The 18,491-nt window shown below is 36.0% G+C and overlaps 1 protein-coding gene across 2 annotated transcripts in view; it reads left to right on the top strand.

The window, feature by feature from the left end:
- LAMA2 (laminin subunit alpha 2) overlaps positions 1-18,491 on the top strand; it is a 335,107-nt gene that overhangs the window by 78,618 nt on the left and 237,998 nt on the right. For both annotated transcript variants that reach the window (XM_071437013.1, XM_071437012.1), the window contains exons 2-3: positions 2,151-2,321; positions 6,432-6,544. In XM_071437013.1, coding sequence (XP_071293114.1) covers positions 2,151-2,321; positions 6,432-6,544 — 284 coding nt within the window. The remainder of the gene's footprint in view (positions 1-2,150; positions 2,322-6,431; positions 6,545-18,491) is intronic.

Below are 18,491 nucleotides of genomic sequence, written 5' to 3'. Positions count from 1 at the left end.
GGAATTCAGTGTGGAGCACCTCTGTGAGGTGCTGGCATCTTGACATGGGCTCTTCAGTGAAATACCCAATCCTTGTTTTGTTGCCCGATTATGGATAAGGCTCTTTTGGTAGCTTTCCTGTGAGGTGCTTTGCATGTTAAAGAGGTGACCTAAAGGTGAAGTTATGTTCTAATAAACGGGTTTCTTAAGTACTCTTCATTTATTTATGTATCTTACATTTATGGTTTGTGTTAAAACTTAGATTAATGGTATGATTTATGATAGACATAGAACAGGTAATATTTTTATAGCTGTGTGAATCTGGAGGCTTTTTGGTTGCTCTCTTTCAGCTCTTTCTTGAAGGATTTATTCTCCTGATGCCATGTACTGCAATTCTTTGCATGTAGCATCATTCTGTCCTTTGTACAAGGTTCACTTTTGAGGGCTTAAAATACTTAGCTCTGAACCAAATGCCAGACTCTTTGTTAACACTAAATGATTTCTGGCTTCTGGACTATTAACTTTGTACAGCCTAAAAAGAGAATAATGAGGCTGTCAATCAACATAGGAAGTTCCACAGCTATTAATTCATCTGCTGTGTTAATGCTTATACAGATTCTTCCATGTGGCCCCATCACAGAAGGCAGAAAACACCATTGAGTGCAGTGAATAAAAATACAAGAACAACTGTATAGATTTTAAAATGTGATGAAAATAAGCTTTAATCTATACAGAAGGAGCAAGCTATATGGTCAATAAAATCTCAAGTATTGATTGACTGCACAAATTGGACGGGCTAGTAACTAATTGGCTCTCTTGCTCAAGCAGTATATTTACACATGGTTTTAAAGTGACCATGAGACAATTTCAAAGGACAGCTGTACCATGTCCAGCCAAGCTTGGTAATTAAATGGCACACAGGTTAATTGCAGAGACAAGCAGGAGATTGGTGTTAAAGGAGTACTGAAAGGAGTCAGTTGAAGAGTGTTGTCCATTTGAGGAGGTCAAAAAGAAATGCCATTATAAAGGGAGCTTTATCAGAGTTCAATAATGACCAATTCAGTTTTTATTAAAACCTTATTTTAAGGTTATAATAGTGTAATAGGGTTGGAAGCTGGATGAATTGCAAAAGAGTGACTTTTGGGCCACTTGAAATTGTCGTAAAATGAATCTAAAAGTGATCCCAAGAGTCCATACATCAGACTATTTTTTTTTTTGGTTGGTTGGTTTGGGTTGGGCTTTAGCCATAGTAAATTTGCTTTTGAAGATACAGAACTGGTTGATTTAATGAGAGGGGTACTAATATATATGTTTAACACATTCTATCAGTTGGTCTCTGTGGATCAATTTTATTACGGCTTAAAGGTTTTCATCAGTACTTAGTGGGAAGGAGAGTAACCCGCCTAAATGAATGTTCTTCATATGGTTTATAATCTTTATAGCTTACTGCTACATATAACTTTGCTCAGCAGAGCACTCAGACGTGCTTAAATGCTGTGCTGAATGAGAATTATAATACATCACTCAGCATGTGCACCTGGAAAAATAACAACAGCACTACCATAAAGGATATGGTGTTGTATTTTCTTCTTGAGGAAAGGGAAGCATGACATATGCTATTCATGTTGCTGGATGAATTACCCAGCTGCTCTGATGACAAAGGTATCTATGAAGTCCTAAGCAGAACAGTAATACAGTGTAATACAGTACTACAGCAAGTGCTGCAGTCTGTGGAGAAAAAGCTTTTCCATGGAGATATCAGCAGAAAAGAATGATAAAGAGTTTTCATGGGTACATTGTGTACAATGTTGCAGTGGCCAATTGTGTAGGAACACAAGGTTTGATTGTGAAACATAAAATTTTATGATGCTTTGTATGTTTCTGTACTTTCTCCTTTGGCATCCTGTTGTTTTTCATGATATAACCAGAAGGTAGCAATTTGAATTTTAGAAGAATGGGGAGAAACCCATCAATATAATGGCTTTGTTCTGATGTCTAAATTCTGGATACACATCAAAGTTGGGTTTTTTTACTTCCATAGCTGTTGAAAATGAAGGCTTTTGCTTTAATGTTGTAACAGGTGTTACATTAATTTGTGATTATTCTGCTAAATTCACCTTGGTTTTGCCTCTGTTGCTTTTGTTTATGATTTTATTTTATTTTATTTTCAGGACTGTTTCCTGCAGTGCTGAACCTGGCTAGTAATGCTCTCATCACAACCAATGCTACCTGTGGCGAAAAGGGGCGGGAAATGTACTGCAAACTCGTTGAACACGTACCTGGACAGCCTGCAAGGAACCCTCAGTGCCGCATTTGTGATCAAAGGAGCCGAGTTCCACATCGTATGTGTGCCATTTTCATTTTGTTCCTTTAAAAAGACTTTTTTTCCAAAGGGTGTAAATATTCAGGCAACAAAACAGTAGTTCATCAGCCTGATTTTTGTGAAATGTGTGTCTCTTTTTAAATCAGGTTAACCATCTCTTCCAAAGGTATTTAAAAATCTGTATCTGAAATGTACTCCTGTACTCCTCCCACAGAACTTTCTGATTCACGTACTAAAAAACAGAGCACCTAAATTCAGATTTAAAAAAACTAAGCATCTACAGCTGTTGCTGTTTCTTTTGATAGACACTAACCATGAATAAAAACCAGGTAACTGACTTTTACCTGCATACCTATTTGTGGAACTGGAGAATTTTGGCCAATCTAAGCAATATCTGAAATTCCGGTAAATTCAGTTTTTCCCGGAGCCAGAAAAAATAAGATAAAGTAATGGAGCACTGCTTGGTTTAATGCTTAGTTTTTAATATTAAAATTGATTTTTGCTAACACTATTTTCTCAAAGATTACCTGGAAAGAAAATCACTTTTCAAGTAAGAATTTGTCATCATCTACTTCAGATCTGCCTACTTCTGGTAGTTGGGAACATTAGAACTAAGAAAATTTCCTAGTCAAGTCATACAAGTTTCATTTCATGTAACCTTGCTGTGAAAGACATGACCAGCTTTAGCATTATTAGATTTTCATGGGTATATAGGCACTGTAGATGGTAGAGGATGTAGGGATACTTAAGGCAGCTTTTGATGGAATAGATAAAACACTGGAAGAAGCACAGACACAGAAACATTAAGACAAGTATTTTTTCCAATTGTGTTTCAATAAGACTTAGCTCAGATACATTTATACCTCATGACATTTAAGCATGTGCTTAAAACCACAGGATAAAAAGAAAAAAGATGACATTTAATCTGTCTGCTAGTTCTAGACAGAATAAGCTATCTGTGGCTGTAGCTTTCCAGACAGAGGCTTGTTTGGATTCTCCTTAGAAACTTCCTCCCATGGCGACACTTTTTAGTGTGGCTCCCTCATTACATCGCTCCAAACAAAGTGTTTTTCTAATAGCTAATCTGCATCTCCTTGCAGAAATTCACGTTACCTATTTCCTACGTTCCGTCAATACAAGTAATGGATTATTATTCCCTTTTTCTTAAAAAAAGTATTTTAATTAATTGAGATGTGATGGTATTGCTCTGTCTAGTTTCTACACTAAGCTATCTTTTCTTTCATTCTCCTCATAGGTTTTGTCTTCTAGAACTCTAACTTCATGAATTGCAATTCTGTGAATTCTCTTTAGAGGCTTTAATATCTGTTAAATTCAGCTGGGCTCTTACTAGTGCTACACAGAGATGCAGGTTTGCTTCAGAATAATCATAGACTCCTGTTCACATGTTTTATTTTGGTATTTCCCATTGTTAATGGTGAAATACCACTGAGAGGACAGTTATTTGTCCATTGCAAACTTCAGATGCATTCTTTTTCTGCTCCATTACTCCTCATCTTATATTTGCAAAGCTATTTGTAATTGTTGGAGTGTAGATTACTTAATTTACCAGAAGACAGTTACAACCTATTTTTTTCCAGATTGTTTTCCAAGTTTCAATGTCTTCTTTACGTACAGAAAATGCCACCTTCTGAAGAAGGTCATATGATTCTTTAGCAGTAGACATATCCAGTTACGTTATAGCAGTGTGTTTCACTCAGAGCAGAATTTTGGTTTTGGAAGCATTCCAGCTGGCAGAAACACTGTACAAAAGACTTTCCTATTTTACAGATGGGAATTTAGAGACACATGCACATTACCCAAGTTTTTTTCTTATATGAAGCATGTTTATTTCAAAAATCAAACCTAAACCAGAGATATTGCTATGTCTTGTCTATGATGTCAGACAGTGTACTCTAAATTATGTGTATACACACAGACATATATGTGTGTATATTAAAAAAAACCCCATCTGAATGCTTTATATCTATGTTTCCTCTTGTTCCTACTCTCTTCTAAACTTGAGTCAGTCCAGCTTCATCATATCTGGTCTTTTGTTACAATCATATCTCATTTTAAGGTCTTCAAATGTTCATTTGGCAAAGGGAAGTGCCTTGTTTAAACAGAGATGGCTTGTTAATAGGAGAACCATGTAATATAACCAGACTTTAAATTATCCCCCTGGAATGTGTGAGTCTGGAGTGCCTCCCCTTAATTACTGTAGTAGGAAATGAAAACAAATTCCCTGGTTAATCACACGTGAGTCCAAATTAAAGTGCACAGTTTGATGGGCTCACTCCCTAAGTTCTCCCTCTTGGCATCCATCAGGGAGATTGGTCCTTGAACTGCATTTGCAATCCAGTCCTTTTTACAAATATTGTATTTTCCCCCTTATTTTTTAAATAAGCTAAACATGCCAGCAATTAATCAATTTTCAAATTAATTATGATTAAACTTTCATAATGGTGATTACAGTTAATTGTTATTCATCTCCCAGTCCTCTTTCAGATGATTTACCTTTACATCAATTTCATCTGGAGAGACTTAGATCAAAATTTCCAATTAGACAACTTCTGTCACAATCACCGAAAATCACTGAATTTGATTTACAGCTGATTTTTGCTGCCACTCATTTAAAGCCAAAATTTGAGAAAATGATCGGAGCTGTGGGAACTGATAGCATGTAAAGCATGGGGTCTGCTTTGCTTTTCTTTTCAATATAAAGCTACCTATAGCTTTATCAGTTGTAGTACCAGAATTCTAACTTGCAAATGTTGCTGCCCACTAATACCATTGAATAATATTTAAGTGAAATTTTTGGCATTTTCAATATTGAGCCTTTATGCCTTCACTCACTCCCACCAAGCCCTTCAATTGTGTCTTTAAATATGTTCAGGCATTCTGGCTTCTCTTAATGAGCTAGGACTCCTGTCCTCCACAGGTGGTTGATATAGCAAAAAAACAGAGATACAAAGAGTATCAATCTGGCTGGTTGATTTAAGTAATAATTAAAATAATAAGTAAATTAATCAGTTCATAAAGTAATTATTTGCAATTCTAGGCCCAGCTGGTAATGAATCATATTCCAGTTTTATACCAAGGAAACCTGAGAGTTTAGAAAGTCATCCTTCATAAGAGGAGTAGAGTTTTCTTCTAATTCATGTTCTTGCAAGTAGAACTTGCATAGAAGAAACTTACTGTATATGAATTTCCTTAGGTTTATTTTCCTCATAATGTACAGGCTCACTCTGGAAAATGAGATACTTCAAAATATAGATCCTTGTACCTTTTAAAATTTTGATTTTGGTATTCTCCATTTTGTACAGGAAAGAAACACAAAAAATAACCTGGGAACATTGAGTGTGATTTTTCTCAGTTTAATAATATTAAAGTACTAAGTAAGCAAACTTGGATAATGTAGAAGATCTCGAGATTCAGGAAAAATTCAATTCTGTAAATAAATTTGTATCCCTCTTATTTAGGAATCATTTGGGGCACTGCAGCAGAGTAAATATAGACATGAAAAATAATGCATCTTGGACTTTGATGTGGATTATAACCAAATAAACCTTTATATGTATGTATGTGAGTCAGAAAATTTTCCAGTTGAGGAATATGTTCTGTAATGATTTCTGAATCATTTCCTCTGTAATGATTTGTGAATTATTTCCTGAATTATTTCCAGGTGTGCTTAGAAATGTCTTAGAAATGCCAGTACCAGTACTGCTTTAACTCTGCATTTCTTGCACACCATATCTCAGGTTTCTGATTTGTTGTTTCTGTTGCAACGTTCGATGACTTTGCAGTACTTGAAATTTTGGAGGAGTGTAAGAAGTGTTTATTTGATTTAAATGCCTGCATTTTCTGTAGCATCAGGAGAGCCTTCTGCAATTAGATGTTCTGAATGACCTTGTGATCATAACCAAAATTAAACAACTAATATTAGATCAGTATTCCAGTAATAATAAGCATGACTGGTGACCCAAGAGTACAAGAAAAATTAGTTTATTCTTTTTTCTTTTTGAATCCTTTGAATTAGTTCTGTGGACGCCTTAAAATCTAGATTTCAGATCTAAACATAACTAAATTTTCTAATATTTTTGAAATTTATATGTTTCTGCGTTTCTAACAGAACGACACCCAATAGAAAATGCAATTGATGGCAAGAACACTTGGTGGCAAAGCCCTAGTATCCAGAATGGAATTGAGTATCATTATGTGACCATTACATTGGACCTCCAACAGGTAGGCTTCTATTTGTTTGTTTCTGGGCTTGCTTTCTTGCATGATAGATCACCTGGATTATCTAAGTTTTTGCTCTGTGTTGCTTTCCTATATGAAGACATGACCAAATTCTCCTATAATTTTCTGTTGTTCATATGGATATGACTGACCCATTCATTGTAACATAATGTGCCCCCCCCCCCCCCAAAAAAAAATCATATATAGTTTTAGGAAGTCATGCAGTTTTAAGTAACTTTTATCTGTAAAACTGAAGTACTTGTAGGGTAGAGATTTTTTTATATCTGGAAGAGCCTTTGAATCGTAGAAGTGTTATTAGCACTCTGGCTTTGGAGCCCTCATTGCTAATGGCAGAAACAATCTTACATCTGCTTTTTTGGCCTTATATATGCAAAAGTATTCAATGTGCATTTCTCTTTCAAACAGGAAAGCTAAAACTTTTACAGAAGTTTGAGAATAGAATCCTGTGCATTAAAGAGGCTTGTGGGTTTTTTTAACATGTCTTTTAAGTTTTCAGAGCTAATTTCCTGGTTTGCTTTTACAGCAAGGAATTGTGCCTCTTGTAGCTTATGAACTGTTAATATGCAAGTAGCTCTGGGGCATTAAAAGTAAATTCCCATCCTTGTTTTCCATCACCCTAGAAATTTTATTTGTATGGTTGTTTAGGTCAGGTCTTTTAAACTAGGCTTTAGAACTCCTGGTTTTTCCCCTGCTATTTCATTGTCTGGATTATTATCAGATATTAGCAAATTTATTAATTTCTGACAGTTTTAAGTTTTCTTATGTATTGAAAGCTAGCAACTAAAGGGTCAGTGAGGATATTGGAGAAAAAGTTTGGGTTATTCTAATGTATTTAAAAGGCTTCTCCATGTGCCAGCTGACAGCGGTCTGAGAATGCTGCACTGTGTGTGGCGTGGGTTTGGGGTTTTTTGTTACTATTTTTTAAAAATGAGACAAGGATCAAGTCTGACCCTGTTTCTTTCCCATGTCCTATTACTAAGTGTTCAAAGGAAACTTGGCAGTCCTTCTGCAGCTCTAAAGCTGATACCTTCTCTTAAGCCCATTCATTTGTTGTTGGCTGGAATAGAAGTAGTGTTGAGTTTTCTGTGGATGTCAGAGAGGTGGGATAAGACCCTGTGTCACTAACTCTATCTGGCACACCCTTTATGAGCTGAGTAACCCATCTAGTTAGGAATGCATGGGATTTTACTCACCAACATACAGGAACAGAGCAAGTATTGTTCCCCAAAATGTACTAAAAGGTCTGCTGCGATTTGCATGGCTTTTGGACTGCTCAGTGAGGAATAAGTGTTGTTTGTGTCTTGAGAAGTATTATGAGTTTTTGTTTGCTTATCCAGGAATTTCATAGTCAGATCATTATAGACTATTAAAGTAACCGATGGAATATGAAATTTTTCTTTCAGCTTTTGTTTTGTGTAGGAGTCACTATGAATGGTGAAGGTCACCAGATATCTCTGGGATCTCACTTAAAAGAAATTCCATTCTTTACCTTTGGCTTTTAGGAGATTCAGTAATTGCTATGTTTGTGTTGATGAATTCTTGCTTTAAGTATAAAAATGCTCAACTTCCTTTTGTGCGATAGAAATAAATGACAAATCCACAAGTAATGGACTGAAAATTGCAGGAATGCATTAGTTCTTATGTTATTACTGGTAATTATGATAGTACATGGAATGCTTTTAGCAATCCCAATTTCATGAAAAAAATCAGAAAAATAATTACAATTTCTTCATTTATATACTGCTTGGCCTTTTAGGACAGTGACTTTTTTTTTACTTTGTTGTGCAGGGAAGCCATATAAAAATAATGTATACTGTTTAGCTAATAAACTAGAGGAAGTAATGTTTACTTAATGTTAGAACAAGCCCAAATATTATCAGTCCAGTTGGGAAAAATGTAGTATTTTTTCTTGTTTTCTCTCAACAGTTGAATTTTGCCTTAATACTTACAAAGAGCTTTTATCTATAATGGAGGCTAGGTTTCTAATTCATTGAAGTATGCTTGAAATTTTTACTCCATATAATATTAAAATACGAGTTGAAAACTGGAACTATCTGGTACTGAGCATCTTTGATAATTTGCTCTTAACCTTCATTTTTTCCCACTTTTTAGCCATTGTGACAAGTCTTATCTATATCACAAGAAAATTATGGAACTCCATTCATGCCTGTACATGCGAGATTATTTTTTACAGTGCTTTTCATCCAGCAAGTGCATAGGAGGTCAAAAATACAGATTTTTTTGAGAGTTTCTCACATGAATTTAAATGGAGATTAGAGTGACATGTTGAGCTACCTTGGTAGATCCAAGTTTGGAAGGCGGGGTTCACAGATGGGCTGGGTACCAAGAGAAGCTGTCTGCTGTTCTGCAGCCCTTATTCCTGCTGACTGAGGAGGGTCTGTCTGCTCTGCCTTGAGAGTGTTGGGCAGTTCAAGTGCAACAGAGGTACTTCAGATCCCATGAGTGCAGTGTTTAGCAGGACTGAAAATAGGCCTTTTCTTCAGGGATTTCAGAGCAGGGAGCTGGCAAAACAGAAATGCTTAGACGTCCAGGGAGAACATATTCCCCGTAGTCGTGGTATTTCTAAATCCTCAATTGGATTTAATTTCACAGTGATGTGGAAGATTAGTAGCGTATCTTTAAAGAAAATTGGCAAATTCACAGGAGAACCAGTTGGCATTTTGAGGTGAAGTGGTCAGCCCATCTGTTTCTGATTTCTACACACATCAGGACACTTTTATTAACAAATTCCCAACTACTCTAGGGAACAAGGATATTGGCAATATCCTTAATACTGCTCAGATGCTTGTGCCAGGAGCATATTTATGTGGAATTAGACTTTTTTGCTGTGCATTTCATATTTTTTAAATTATGCTGGAGTATTTTATGTGAATTGTAGATGTGTGGAACGCAGGTGGACCTAGAGTTAATATTCTGGCAGAAATTTCTGGATTTAATAACTATCTCTTAATTGCTTGGGACTGTGGAGGATCAATTCAGTGTCCAGGTGATGCTTTCCAGGAATACATATCTGAAGAAGAAGGAAGTACGCTCTACAGAGCCTTGTAAGCTGCGAGAGCAAGAATAACTGATTCAGCTATGTAGCTGTTTCTCTCTAAAACACCTGTACTTCATCAGTTGTAAGTTCCCTAAGCTCTGACAGCATTCAGCTCTTTCACCTTATCTTTTCATCCTGTCCCCTACCCTTCTGTAGGAAGGGAGGAAGGAGTCTAAAAAATCGTGTTCTGGCTCTATGTAGAAATCACTGCAGTCACTATCCCTTCCAAAGGCAGTCTCAGAACACTTATTACAGGAGTTATGTCATACAGCAAACTGGTGGCAGAGACCCCTGAATTAACTAAATCTTCATCCCTGCCTAATTATTTTTTTTTTTCTTAAAGAAGAAATAACCACACCTTTGAATCTTGGCCATTTCAAAGTTGTTGCATGATTTTTGGATTCTGGAACAATCTCCCTGTTATCTGCTTTCAAATTACTAGTGGAATCCATTGTTTGGGTGTTTATACAGTTGAACCCCACAATAAGGTCCAGTTCAACTAATCCTTTAGGGATTGACTAAAGGTAATGTTACAGCCATAGTGAAATAAGAGGTAAATCAGATGATATTTGACAACATCTTTTAATACAAAGCTCTAGGTTTTTATTTTAACCTATGACAGTTGACCGCACAGTGGTTAAGGAATCAAAACATGTTGAGAAACAAAACCATATTAAAGTAGTCTTTCCACATTAGCTGCATAGTCATACAGGAATATGCATATCACTGGGCAACATTTGGTTTAATGTTATATTTTCTCTTCTCTGAAATATCAAATACATTTTCCATTGGGGGAAAAAAATTACAGCCAGCTTTCTGTTGAATACCTTCTGATATCAAATATCATAACAGGTAAAAGAATGAAGAGCAAGTTAACTATACTGTTTAGTCTTGGGATATAAGAACCAGTATAGTAAAATGAAGTGCTGTTTGGTATTTTTGTGTTAAATTTCTATGTATGTGCAAGCATTTTCTTCAGGTGTTCAATTAATATTTTCCTTCTCTTTTACCTTCTAATAACTGTGGGCTTAAAATGCTTTCAAAACTGCTTTTGTAAAGGTAAAGCTTAAAGCTTCTCTTCATTCCCAAACCAGAAAGTAGTTTAACAGAAATGAAGTTTAGTCCAAACTTGGACTTTTCTCCAACAGATGACAGGCAGTTTTGTTCATCTTCAAGAATGTTTGTCTAAAGAGAAAAAAAGTGGAAAAACTGGAAGTCTGTTGAGAGTATCACGCTGCAATTCCCTGGTTGCTGCTCTTCCCCTCTCTGCTGAGAGGGAGATGTTTCTGTACTTCTTGTTCTGGCACTAGCATTTGTGTTGCCATGCAGGAAACCACATGTACCTTGGTACTGAAAACTATGTCCTGTTTTGGGTTTTTTTCGGTGTGGTTTCTGCCAGATCAATTTTCTGATTGATTTGGCTTGCTTGTGTGAGGTTTTATTTCCAGCTTGGGGGAGGGGGCAGCCAACACTCTGTGTTGGATTCAACATTGTAAAACCTCAAGGAGTACGGTGATCTGTGAGCTACGGTCCAAGCCTGCAACACAGAGCTGTCATTCTCAATATTTGTTTTTACTACTTCTTGCTCATGATTCATTCCATTTTGAAGTTATATAGACATTTGAGAATTCAGAAAACAAATTCTCTCAAAACTAAGCCAGTTTTCTGGCTCAGTTACACCTAAGTGGTAAATGAACTGTTGAAGTGACAGCCCAAAAGAGATGAAACTAAAAACATACAAATGACTGTTGAATCAGTTAAAAAAAGAAAAAGGAATTAGGTGTTCTATTTTAAAAAAGTCCACAGCCAACCTTTAGACAGGTATTTTAGTTGCAATACTCATTATTTTCTTATTTCTTTTTTTCATTACCTTCATAGGCTTGAATCTTAACATTTTACTGATTCCCTTAAGTTCTTTAGTTTTACAGTTTTCTGGTAATGAGCTAAATAGATATCTATAGGGTGAAAAAAGGAGTAATTTACCTTTCTGATAATATTTTAAATTATGATTACTTTTTAATTATTTTACATTATTAATTAGTATGTAATTTTTATATCTTTTAAAAGTAAGACTATTGGACTTAAAGTCAGCTTATAATGAAAGCATTTGAAAAGCTCAAAAAGAAAAACAAGAAAAAAATTGCGTATAAATATACCAGTAAGGAGTTATAGCAAACATACCTAGAAAAAATTATTTGTTATCACGAAAACAAACAGAACATTAGTAAATATTTTGACATTACAGTAAACATTTTTAAGAACTACCCGTTTTATATGCTATTAACAAATCTACTTTAGATTATGTATTTTTCTACCTTGATTTCCATTTGCAGTAAGAAGAGAATGTGTGCACACTAATAAGTAACAGATTTTACCCAGGGCTCCCTTCTTGTCTCAGAATAAACTTTTCCCCACTGATGTCACTCAGACAAAAGCCTAAGGAAAATAAAATTATCTTTTTCCCCAGTTAATGACTGAGACTGCACCTTTATGCCAATCATAATTCCTGAAGAGGCTGCTGCATGAAGCTTTCTAGGTGTTCCAACAAACAAATGTTAGTGAAGATGCTCAAGCTGACTTTCCCACAGCATTGAAAAAGAGAAAGTTTTTCATGAGTTGTTCAATAGTACATGGAGGGAGTTGTCTAAAATGCATTCTGAAATCACTGTATTGAAAGATGAATTGTAATACCCACCAAACAAAGTGCTGTAAGCTGGGTTGAAGAGGTATTATAATTTATTATATGAATATCTAAAGGATTATTTTGCCCATTTTTTCTTGCTCACCCCTAAATCAGACCATAAATTTATTGCTTTTTGCTTAGCCAGAAAGATTTCTAACTGACCAAATCCTTTCAGATTCAGTTCATAATACACAGTACCAAAAATTTTGAACAGTGTTGAGAATTTATACATTTTCTTCTTGAGGTTACATACCTTTTATTTTCCCTGGATGTCTGTAATACATATACATTCCACTTTGCTAATTTTGGCTTTAAGGAAGAGAGCTATTCTCCTTTGAATCCAGTGACACATACATTCTGACATGAATATGAGGTTGTGTTCTGATTTTGTGCTGTTACCTGTCTTGGTTCTAAAGAAAATTCTGGAGCCTGGGAGAATGTTGATAAGATAAGTAAGGGGTTCATAGGATTCTCAGTCTTGAGCAGATTTTGTTATTTGTATTAAAGAAATATGTTATCTTTAAATAGTTTATGATGAAGAAGAAGCTTACTTGAAAAAATAAGTTTTGCAGCTGATGATGTTTGTGAAATAGTGCTTCTGTTGTGATAGGCACATTAAAATGTACAGATTTGGTATGAGTAAGTGAGAGCTCGTGAGAGGACCCTGCATGGAAACATCACTGAAGGAAATAAGAATGCTTCACTCTGAGTAATCTCAATGCTAATAGACCCAGGCTGAGCATTAGTCCTTGGATCTACAAAAATTTTTAGAAAGGACTTTTTTTTTGGTGTTTTAAGTACCAAAATAGAGGAACAACCATTTCTGTCCTCACCTCTTGTCCAGGTTTTAAGAAGAGTTTGGATATTGGCATTTTCATAAATTTTCCTTTTCTTAAAATAATCTCCCTCCATGGAAAGAAGTGATAAACTTTAGAAGATAAAGAGAAATTTCTTTCTGCTATTTTTTGAAAGTATTGTGAAAAGAGATTATTAACTTCAGCCCTCTATTCTGGTATACAGCAGGCCCATGATGAGCAGCAAAAATAGTCAAGAGAAAGCAGCTATTCTTTCTGAGGCCTTCACAAACAGCTGGACAGTTGGTAAAGGAGAAAACAAACTGAGAAAATTACAAAGAAAAAAGTTGACATTGACAGAAACTTCATAGGTTCTGACTCCTTCCATTTGGCTTAATGTGTCTCAGATATTCAACAGCTGGACAACTTGAGTGCTTTACAGTTTGATATTGTATAAAGTGCATTCTTTCAATAGACTTTGTGTTTTGTTTTTTTTTTTAATTTTTTTAATGGCATCTTATAACATGAACAAAAGTTGAGAAGTCTTAGTACATGTTTTTTGTCACAGACAAGAAAGTGTTCTTAAAAGAACTTGTGCCTCTCCAGCAGTTGCATACATGGAAGGAAGAAAACTGAGCTTATTCTAAGTTCAGGTATTTTTATAGTTTTTTTAAAATTAATGTTCTGCAGGCATTAACTAAATGGGACTGAGCATTGTACAAAAGTGAATTTTTGCCTAACCAGAAAAGATTAATTTGCAACTAGTTTGGAGGCACCCACCCTATAGCTCTTCAAGATTGGCTATGATAAAATCTTTCTCAGTTTTTCCCATGAAGTGCTGTGGATATCTTAATTTGCATGGCATTTGTAGCTGCAACTTTTTGTATTTACAATTTTTCTGGACTGATGACGCCCTGCTAAAATTGCTTTCAGCAATGGAAAAAGAAAAATTGGAATCAAGTGTGTGTTTCTTTCATCCCAAATTCCCCATCTGGTAGCAGAATTTCAGTTGGAAGCAGCTGAGAGGTACAGGAGCAACATTGTCATTAAAGGCCAACTGCGGCATGGTGGGAGATGTTCAGCTCTCTAAGCTGATAGTAGTGGAATCCTGCTAAGTATATTTTTTTTCCACCCAGGCCAACATTTTCAATTGCAGAAGTTCTAACTTTGAGCAGAATATTTGAAATCATGGCCACTGTCTGTAAGGACAGTAATAGAAAAAATGCTTGCTAAATGGCCATTTGAGGAATCTGGAAAGCCATTCAATTTCTAGAGAAGGCTTTTTCTCTGTCTGAGTTGGATGTGAGACTAAAATGGGGGGATTAGTTGTTCTTAAATAGCCAATTGTATAAAAATTCTTGCATCAAAACTGTCTGCTCTATTTCATACATAATAAACCCAAACAATAATCCATAACAGTATCCACGAATTGAAATATTACTGACCTCATAAATTGGCCTCTGAGAACACAAGGAACTGTTTTTCAAAACTCACACAATCTCTGTTTCAATTAATGAGTAGTTGAATTTGGTCTGGTTCATGTCTTAAACCTTTAGGAGAGGCCAATCCAAAATGAGAAACAGCGAAAATGTGATATTTAAGATGCATGATGTGCTGCATATATAACAATTGTTTTTATATGTGAGTATCAAGATATAAGTTAATGATTGAGTAACACTTCTGCATGGAGAATCTGTTTATGTCTGTGATTTCTGATTCTTGGTCACCTGTGGTATTAGAATAGCCTATGTCTGTTTTCACATTCAGACTGTAGCAAGGCAGAGCTCATACTCCTGAGAGAGTGAAACACACACATGGCTGCACAGAGCAACATAAATAGACTACGGTGCCCTGTCAGCAGCCACATGAACACAAACACAGTTCAGTCTGCTTCACCCTCTTCTTCCTCTCTAGCTGATCAGGATTAGGGGCATATACATCTATGGATGCAACTTGAAGTTAGCTCTTATTCACACACACCCACAAAAGAGAGAGAGAGCATACCTAAAGAAGATATTTAGAAACAGGATTTAGTGAGAAAATAGGATAGACTTCAGTGATTGAGGTCAGGATTAACATGCTGATCAGTCAGCTAGTTGTAGTCAACTGGTTCCTTTCATCTCCTTTTCCCTCTATCTTATACTTGTTCCTTCTTGATCCACCTTGATCTACTTCTATTCCTTCCCCTAAACAGTTCCATTGTAAGTCTCATCCATTTATACAATCCCCTTAACACATCCCATAATGAATTCTGCATAGACTTTCCTCAGCTTCTCTTAATGAGGGGCACCCCCCCTGTAGCTAATAACCCCCTTTAACCTCAGGGTGTTCTGAGGTAGCCTCGACTCCTCTGGATGGTTTTCACAGTGGGACAAGGGGTGTCTGCAGGGCTTTTTCTACCCCTATCAGCACTTTTAAATAACTGCTTAAATAAATCTCTGTCATGGTAAAGGTCATATGGTGTGACAGTATTTATACCAGCCTGTAAGGAAACTAGTCCTTGCCTAAGTACTGACACTGAACTGCAATAATAATCAGCAACAATAGTAAACAAGTAGATACAGAGCTTACACCAGATTGTTGATGGAAGCCTCCATTAGGGAAAATAAATTTTTCTGTTGAGAAAATGAAATGGAAATACTTCTGTAGAACTGTGTGGTACCATCTTTTTTCTTTGCTGATATTCTGATTTACATGAACGTTTTCTAACTGAAGGATTTATTTTTTAAATAGAAGCGCAAGTGGGAGTCGGACACAATGAGATTTCCTGCTTCAGTAGTTAACCCTATGTAGATTAATGATTCACTTCAGCTCTAGCTGGATAATATTAGTGTAGCAAATTATCCTTTATAGTAGGATGCACTTTTCTGTGTCTTATGAGGCATTCACAAGAAGGTACAGTGCTATAACTTATGGAAGTGTTCCTACAATATGTGCTTCATAGTTCTCACTGCTGAGACAATTACCAGTGAAAATGAGACCCAAGACTCATTTTGTTTCTCATCTTGAGGATTATGTTGCCTATAATTTGGGAAAGGTTTAAAGGAGTATTTAGACTATTTCCCTCCCACTCCCATAATTATACTGCTATGGTCACAGGAGCAAAAACAAGTAGAAAGAAGCACCAGCTGTGCTTTGGCAGCTGTGTTAATGATCTTTTACATGCTACCAGGGAGCTTGGTATTGCTCCATTTTCCAGTTTGTGTAAGCAAGCTTGGACCTCTAGGTTGCATTCTGTCGGACTTGTACAAATCCAGATGTGCTCTAAGATGGTGCAGTTGTTCTGTCAATTGGCATGTGTTGGTTCATTGATGCTATCTGAAAAAGTGAACCAAGCTGCTCCATCGATTACCTTGGGGGAGCAGAAGCTTGGTATTATGATGTACTAGGAAGGTTGGCTTTGGAACACTGAACCATGTCACTTTTTTTTATTGTGGAAACAAGTGCAACAAAACTCAATGATCCATTAGACTTTATTAGTTTTCTCATGCCAGTAAGTACTTACTGGTTTTGTATTTGTTAAAAAACTCCACAATAAAAAAAGAGTTACTCTTTTATCTGGCAAAGGACAGTTTTCCAGCTGATTGGAAAGTCAGCATTGCTTCCATTACATTTATTTGCTTTGAGAATAATCATACAGCTGCTATTAATTTGAGTCTGTTGTCATTGCCAGCTTGCTGAGAAAGCACAGTAAAACATGGCATGCACCATGATTGCTCTCTGCCTCTCAGCACTGTGCTGAGATGGTAGTGCCTGGTGTAGATGCCTGAGCTGGGGCAACCATCTTCTCATGTCATGCTGTCTCCCAAAGGAAAGGTATTTTTAAGAAGCATGGATTAACATCCTGTACTGTCTTTAGCCTAGCCTTAGAAAGATCAGGAATAATACCAACCAGGCCATGTTTGTGATGCATGATGCTTTTGTTTCATCTTCCTTTGTCTGCAGTTAGCATTAACAGTTTACCAATTTTTAAAAATACTTGTAGTTTCAGCTCTGCTTCTCTGTCCAGGAAGTTAGTGGGTTGCAGATAGCTCAGTGCTGTGACAAAAGGCACTCTTAGAAGCTGGGACAGTAGTAGTCTGAATCAGGTTTAAAACTGAATAGTAGCTAAAAGATTTTAGCTGAATAGTAGCTAAAATCACCAGCTCTTTATGTGTATTCTTTTATTTACATTAAGAAGTTTTGTTCTTGTCAGATTTAGATTAAGAGAAATTACATCCATTCCACTGTGATGTGCAATATGCTGTTTACTCTCCACTGTGGTTTTTTGTGGTTTTTTTGCAGTTTCATTTACAGAACATGCTAAAAATAATGAAAGCTAAAGGTGTATATTAAATTGCAGTCAAGCAGTGCTCTATCTGAAGGCAAGAAACAAGACTTCAAACATATTCTCAGGGAGATATGCAGGAAATGTTATTGGAAGAGGGCTTCAATTTGAAAAATCACTGTAGAAAATTTTCCTCTCCCACACAACCTAGTATTTCAAAGCAGGCAAACAGAAAAAAGACTTCCTGTTGATCACACCTCTTCACCCCACAGAGCCAGTGCATCCAAGATGTTTGCAGAGCTAAGTGTTTTTCTGGCTGTATTTAATAGTGAATCTTTCATGAAAATGTAAAAATTTTAGGACTTCCAAAAAGGAAACTATATATACACACACCTGTGGCTTTGAATTTATTGTGACATATGTCCTAAACCACAGATCTTCCATGACAGAAGCCCTAGCAATGTGTTTAACCTCAGTTGTTACCCATTCAACCTATAAGGAACAGTCTTATTCTGAGAACTTGAGGTAAATTGCTTATGTAAATTTAAAAAAAAAGTATTTAAAAGTACTCTGGAATGAAACCTCTATTCTGTATTTCTTACATTTCTAAGAGCTTAAGTGGGGGGTGAGCAGTTTGGAGAGATTTATTAATGTTTTGCTTGTCTCCATTTATTGTAAAGAGTATTAGTGAAACTGATCCAGGATAGTTAAAACTATAGTTGTTTGTGGTCACAAGTGAATATAATTCATATATATATGTAAATGAGTTTGAGAGAGGAAAGGGGATTTCTGAAAGGGACAAGTGATTGTGTGATTCCTGTTGGAACAACGGAATGAAACACAGTTTTTTTTTCATTCTCTGGAGTGTTTATTTAATCCTATTGAAGAAAATATTGAGATAATCCTCCAAGAAGGTACAGTTACAGACATGTTCTTCAGATTGAAATAAATACGGCCTCACTTACTTCTTATTTCATTGAAAAACTTTGGCTGCTAGTGATTTATTTTCTTGGCTGAAGTGACTGTGAGTCTTACCACACTTTCAGCATCTGCACAGAAGGCAGGAATGATAGTTAGAGATAAAAATTTTCTTTGTCTCCATCATAAAGTGTTCAGGAATACTTGCT

Source organism: Agelaius tricolor, unplaced genomic scaffold, assembly GCF_023055355.1.
Source record: "Agelaius tricolor isolate 1412-34295 unplaced genomic scaffold, bAgeTri1.0.p SCAF_1, whole genome shotgun sequence".
Taxonomy (NCBI): domain Eukaryota; kingdom Metazoa; phylum Chordata; class Aves; order Passeriformes; family Icteridae; genus Agelaius; species Agelaius tricolor.
This window is presented reverse-complemented; position numbering and strand designations above follow the sequence as displayed.